We start from the raw sequence: 7,028 nt of genomic DNA, 5'->3' as shown, positions 1-7,028 counted from the left end.
CTAGCAGCAGGGAGCTGTAGTCGCAGTGGTTGAGGTCAAGGATTTTCCTCCACCTTCATCTCCCTATTTATCCCCCCTTTTTTTCTTCTTTTTTTCTACCCCCGTAGCTTGCCGGGTCGTAGGTTGCTCTGATAGTGGCGAGTGGAAACATGGGACTACCCGCCCTGGAGTTCAGTGACTGCTATCTGGACAGCCCGCACTTCCGAGAGCGGCTCAAGTCTCATGAGCTGGAGCTGGACAAGACGAGCAAGTTCATCAAGGAGCTGATTAAAGACGGGAAGGCGCTGATCCAGGCTCTGAAAAGTACGTGAAACCAGTGTGTGTGTGTGCGTGTGTGTGTGTGTGTGTGTGTGAGAGAGAGAGAGAGAGAGAGAGAGAGAGAGAGAGAGAGAGAGAGAGAGAGAGAGAGAGAGAGGAGAGAGAGAGAGAGAGAGAGAGAGAGAGAGAGAGAGCGAGCGAGCTAATCTACCGAAACATCTGATGGTCTACAAACACACTTTCTCCCATGCAACTGACAGATGCACGTCATTATATTGTGTATGGGACATACGTCCGCACTGACCAACACACAAGTTTCAGCCACCGCTGCTTCGCTTTATCTTCTCCTGTTTCCTACACGGATTTTAGTCAGCGGCTCTTTTGACGAAGTTGACACGACCATGTGCGGGCATGTGTCTCTTAAGCATAGCGGGGGGGGGGGGTACGACCTTTTTAAAGGACGTAAATCTCATGCTAGATTAAGAGGCAGGCAGGGCGGCTGAATGGAGGCGAGTGTCCTCTGGGTTTGCCGGGCACGTTTGACCCTATCAGAGGGCTGGTTACGTTACAGAGGTAACTGACTGGCCATCAAGTAAGAATGGTAGGTCCTCGCAATTTGAAGAACGTCAGCCTTCGCTGCAGATGCTGCCGACTTTCACGTTTTCAGACAGTTTTAAGGTGGACCTCAGTTATTTTAAGATTGTCCACATAAATTCACTTCTGAAGTGCTCTTGGTCCTATTTGGGTTTTGGAGAAAGCCAGCTGCATTGAGACACATGAATTGATTTGAATGTTGCTTATTATTATTATTATTATTATTCTTATTATTATTACTCTGGTCTTGGTTCTTTTGCTTGTTGGTGTAACAATAACCAGTATGGACATGTTTTTAAGGGGAAAAAAAAGGTGTTTACCACAGGAGACTGTAATATGTTTCACATCACAATATGTACATTTGAATTTTAGAGGTCTTAATCCATCATCTCTGTCAGCAGCCAGGTCAGAGGTTAAGCAGTAGCGAAGGGCTGTTGCAACTTGTGGCAAACAACGCTCCAGCAACACTTGGTGTACTACCAGTAGGGATTTGTGTTACCAGTAGGGATTTGTGTGACCAGTATGGATTTGTGTTACTAGTAGGGATTTGTGTTACCAGTAGGAATGGGTCAGAATGGTCGACTAATGCGTCAACCTCCTTTTTTAGATCTATGATTTTTCCCCCCTCACCTACAACATTCCAGATTAATTTTACCAGTTTTTCTTAATCCCTTATAGTAATTAAATAGATCACCCAAATACATGTAGATTAGTCCTGTGTCATTTAGGCGATATCACTTTTTAGAGAGGGAAAAGGCTTGTTGGTAGAAAGCTGTGACACATTATGTGCAAATGAAATTATGGTGCAAAAAAACAAACATAGATTAATGATAAATCAGTACCTATACATGCATCTGTGTGTAGGCCCTGATAATCACAAGTCTTCACTGAGGCAAGTTGGTCCAGGCGTAGCAGAGCCTAATTAATAAGTCTCCCTGAGTCCAATTAGTCTACTAGTTGTGCAACCTCCCAAGTAGTCGACTTGGAAAAAAGTTGACTTTCATGCATCCCTAGTTATCATCTTGTTTTGCAGCAGCCTTGAAAGTGCAGCATTACTTCAAACCCAAAACATCTAACGGTGAAACAAAACGAGCCCCCTCAATCCCCAACTATAACTTGAGGCGCTGCATGAGTTGCATGATACTATTATCACAGATTATGATAATAAGGACAAACTCTGGAAAGTTCAGTGTAGGCACGCTGTAACTTACAGATTACTGGAACTTTCCATCACTTTTATCATCTATGTTCCCTCTAAACCAGACCATCAATAGGGGGGCTCAGCTCTTTATCATGGAAAAGCCCTTTCAGCTGTCATGTTGCAACCCTGACAATTCTGCTATTGTCCATTAGTGCGATCTAGAAATCAAATGGCATGACCTGATTTGCTGAGGTCAAAAAGAGAGAGAGAGAGAGAGAGAGAGAGAGAGAGAGAGAGAATGACAGATAGAACTTGCCAGATAGTTTGCCATTGTAATCGTACAGTAGCAGAGTGTTGTTGAAAGAAAGCCTATACGCTCAGCAAAGCCTCCACCTTCCTAAATAGCCTAACAATTTTCAGAGAAAGTAGTTGCTGTGTAGTAGTATTGTTGACTGCTGCTGATAAACTAGAACATTCTGACATGATTCATTTTAGTAAGCAATTGTAATTTTAGGTCGTAATTAAACCCTAAATCACATTTTTTGAGCAGTAGATAGGTCTACATGCCTCCTACCAGGTGAAACCTTTCAATGCTGAAAATGAGCTCAGTATTGGCCAAGAGAACTTTACCAAAGTGCTTTTAGTGAAAATAAAAACCTACAAACACCACTAATTGGTGATGAGGTAAAATATATTTTGATAAATGTGGTGTCAGTGGTCAGAAACCTCGAAAGGATTATGAACTGTAAGCGTTTGACTGTATAGCGGTGTTGACAAGCTGAATCCATGTGTTGTGTAGACCTTCATCCTTATTTTGATGTTGTCTCTCACCTGGAAAATACATGGACTAGTCATTGCTCCATTTTTTTGTAAGCACACATTCAGTGCACATCATGCACCAACCAGGAATATTCTGTCTGTCAGACGCTCGAAAGGGTGGCTGGTGGTTAAGGAAAACGCCTGCTGTTGGTTTTTGATAGTTTCTAATTAGTTCATCAAGAGCGTCTCAAAGTCCCTCGACAACCATCACATGTTGTTATTGTAACCACAAACATGCATGTTACTCCAGAAAGGGAAAGCTCCTCATTTATGATCACCATGTGCCATGCAACTTAGATCCCTTTTTACGCTGCATAATGAACTGTCATTCTGCAGCAATTCTCTTTTTAACCAACTGACAAATTATATGGTGATAGTATAGTTATACATGTCGACACACCATTAAGTGTGTATTGGACACTTTGATTTACCATCTGGTTGCTTTGTACTTTAAAACTGGGGTAGGTAGTGTTTTTTGGGCGGCACGGTGGCCCAGTGGTTAGCACTGTCGCCTCACAGCAAGAAGAACCTGGGTTAGAACCCCGGGGTTGTCCAATCTTTTGGGGGTCATCCAGGTCGTCCTCTGTTTGGACTTTGCATGTTCTCCCTGTGTCTGTGGCGGGGTTTCATCAGGTGCTCTGGTTTCCCCCACCATCAAAAAGACATTATGTTGGGGTTAATGCTCCTGTCTGTGCCCCTGACCAAGGCAATGGAAAGAAGAACTGGAGTTGGTCCCCAGGCACAGCATGAAGGTGGCAGCCCACTGCTACTACACAGATCACCGCTCGGATGGGTTAATTTGCAGTCACTGAATTTCCCCAAGGGGATTAATAAAGGAAACCTAATTCAATTTTAGTTTTTCATAGCATCATTCAGCAAAAATTATATAATTACTTTTTATTCTATTGTAGTAACTTAAGTATTTTGAGAGAAAACTACACTTCTACACCTCCTCTTGGCTCTGTACTCAGGTTTAAAAAAAAATCCAGCCTGGGACAGAAGATTTTAGCCAATCATGGGTCATTTCAGAGAGAGGGCGCTCCTATTGGCTGTTCTACAAATGCAAATGTGCGTGTGCGAGATCAATTCACGTCTGCCCTGCCCCACTGGTCACTTGTGGTTGTAACCCTAACCCTAAAAATCAACAAGACCAACTCGAAATGGATACGTCACAGTAACAATATTAGTGTAACTAAGAGATTCACTAAAAAAATATAAATTTCAACTACGATACAAGTTTCACAAGTCTCACTTACACGAGTGTAAGGGCTAAAGAGCGATGCGGTGGTCATTTAGTGGGAGGGGCTTAGCGGAGTGATACGAGGCAGCAGAGAGAGAGAGGTGGAAGGAATTGCATTAGAATGTTCAATATTACCTACTGCAGCTTTAAGCTCAAGTTTGCACATACAGAAAGTCAGACTGTCTGCCCGTCTGTCTGTCACATATAACTGTCTCTGTCGTAAATGTGTCGAGTCTTCATCCTGTTTGTGGGTATGAAACTGGAATAGGGCATATAGGCACATCTTCATAAGCGTACACACGCACGCACGCACGGACGCACGCACGCACGCACACACGCACACACACACACACACACACACACACACACACACACACACACACACACACACACACACAGAGGCATACTCTTTCAGTTTGGACTCGGAAATCCACAAAACCTCACTTTAGAGTGTATTTGTAAGGTCACAAACCAGTACATCTAACTAGCCCATGTAGATGCATGCACATAGACACAAACACAAAGACACTTTAAGGCAAGCTATTCCTTTGTGTGTGTGTGTACGCCTGTGCATATGTGTTTGTTAACCAGACATTTTGCCAGAGCCAGCCTGTTATTACATAGCCGGTTTAAATGCTTGGCTCTCTGCTCCACCTCTAACATGTCACAGCTTTATCATCCACACAAACCCTAATTACCAGCTAGGCAGTTGCCGGTGCTGTAACAGAACCCAGACGCCATGTTACGAAGGCTTATATGACACTGAAACAAGTTGTCCTGACACAGGTGTCAAGAGGAATATGACAACCAGGGCGTCACCTACCCACAATGAAATGGGTGACGTGACTTGACAGAACGGCAGGGTGTTTGTTTTCTTTAGAACCAGAATGTGCGTGAAATGAATGAATGTGCTGTCCTAAAGATAATTTTCCATAGTTGCCTTTGCCAAGGTGGTTGTTTTTTCCCCCTCATCTGTCTTTGTCAGAGAATAATACCAAAATAGATAAATAAACAAACAAACAAACAAATAAATAAATAACAATAAAAAATAAAGATGGATGGATTCTGATTAAAGTTTGTGTGCAGATGGGTGCAAAGGAACAGTCAATTCAGCTTTCTCCATAGAAATTGCTTGGTGGAATGACTAGAAGGTACAGGTGTGGGGTGCTGTTGATGAGAACTGTTCAGCCTTGGTGGAGGTTTGTGCTCTTCGAGTGCTCTTGTCAAATAGTTTTCAAGGCCTTGACTCATGCAACATGAGAAAATATACTTTAGGGTAGATGCAGATACTAGTGTGTAGTGTCAGAGAAGTGTAACAATTTGCATTTTAGTCAATTCGTGACCACTTTGGGGACAAGTAGTGGTGTTTTGTGAAATTAAGACATTTAAATCCCATCGCGCTACTTCAATGTCACCTGGTTCACCCTTCAAATTGGCGAGAGGCGAGAGAATGAACAAGACATTTTGTTTTCGTGAGGAGCTATTAGAATTACTGTTGAATTTATATGCTGGCCAAGAAGAAGCAACGCCAGCTCAATGTTAGTCCTCTTGGACCCTTTTAAATCGTGGAGACCTACCTAAAATTGAGTGCCTGACTTAGGTTCGCTCTCATTTGTGCCCGGCTTTATCGCTCGCTCAGTTTCCCTCGCTTTCTTCATCTCTCGAGAAAAGAATTCCATTTTCTTTTCACTGATGGTGGTATAGAGTTGTTGGAGGTAATCGTCGACAGGTCTTTCTTGAACCATCACCCCCACCATCACTCGTTTTAAACGATACGCAGGCTTCACTGCTTTGCTTGGTCTCAGCTGACTCTTGGACTGTCATGTTCTTGGGATGTTCTTCCATTTTAGTCAACCTAATTTCCTTGTGACAGATCGTACCCGGTTGGAAGGCTATTGAAAAACAATACGAAGAATCTACTTGTTTTTTTCTGAAGCACTCTCATTTTCTTAGTAAATGCATTGTGACATTACAATGACTTTGATAAGGATTTATTCCACGTTAAAGTGTTACCATGGGTTATCTTTACAGTGTGCTCTGGCATTACAGGCTTGAAGGCAGTCCTGGTGAAAGGTCTTTTTGGTGTTTGTGTCCAGGGCCCATATTGTGTAACCTGAGAGAGTGCATATTTTGTCCTACAACAGGCTGATAAGGTGGTGATGCCAGATGGAGGATTTAATAAGAAAACACACACTATTGGAGAGTTGGGGATGAAGAGAGAGACGAAGAGGGAGACACGTACTGATAGATGGAGAATAAGTTAGCGAGATGGACATACAGTGATATATGTGTCCTTGTGTGCATTGGGTTTTGCACCGTGTGCGTTTAAGTCTAGGGCTGCAACTTTTCGTTATTGACCATTCTCTTCATTTTATTTCTTATTCATCAATTAACTATTTATTCTGTAAAAAACTCAAACAATGACAAATTCCCACTCCAAGTTCCCAGAGCCCAAATTTAAAGTTCATAAGCAGCCCCCCTAAAAACACCCTAAAGTGTCTGTGAATGTTCTCATTCATCCAGGTCATAGTTATCCAAAGGAATTGAATCAAGTGCAACTGGACTTGGTTATATATCCGTCAAGACGTTTCGCCTCTCATCCAAGAGGCTTCATCAGTTCGTGCCTTTCTGACTCAGATATTTATCCTCTTTGGAGTAGTTATCAGAGCTCTGATAACTACTCCAAAGAGGATAAATATCTGAGTTTCATCACCAGCCAGTCAGACTATCTTGGTCTAGTCAGAAAGGCACGAACTGATGAAGCCTCTTGGATGAGAGGCAAAAACGTCTTCACAGATATATAACCAAGTCCAGTTGCACTTGATTCAATTCCTTTGGATAACACCCTAAAGTATTTATTTGAATCAGAAAAAAGGAAGCAAACCTTTATATTTGTGAAGCTACAACCAGCAGGTGTTTTCTATATTTACCTGATAAGTCACTAAAACAATTGCTCAGATTATAATTGGTTAAAGG

At 42.4% G+C, this 7,028-nt stretch overlaps 1 protein-coding gene across 1 annotated transcript in view; it reads left to right on the top strand.

Moving 5' to 3' along the window:
- The first annotated feature begins 70 nt into the window (after positions 1-70).
- Positions 71-7,028, top strand: part of LOC130116876 (rho GTPase-activating protein 26-like) — a 169,351-nt gene continuing 162,393 nt past the window's right edge. The window contains exon 1 of the mRNA XM_056284964.1: positions 71-303. Coding sequence (XP_056140939.1) covers positions 150-303 — 154 coding nt within the window. The 5' untranslated portion in view covers positions 71-149. The remainder of the gene's footprint in view (positions 304-7,028) is intronic.

Source organism: Lampris incognitus, chromosome 8 (assembly GCF_029633865.1).
Source record: "Lampris incognitus isolate fLamInc1 chromosome 8, fLamInc1.hap2, whole genome shotgun sequence".
Lineage (NCBI taxonomy): Eukaryota > Metazoa > Chordata > Actinopteri > Lampriformes > Lampridae > Lampris > Lampris incognitus.
This window is presented reverse-complemented; position numbering and strand designations above follow the sequence as displayed.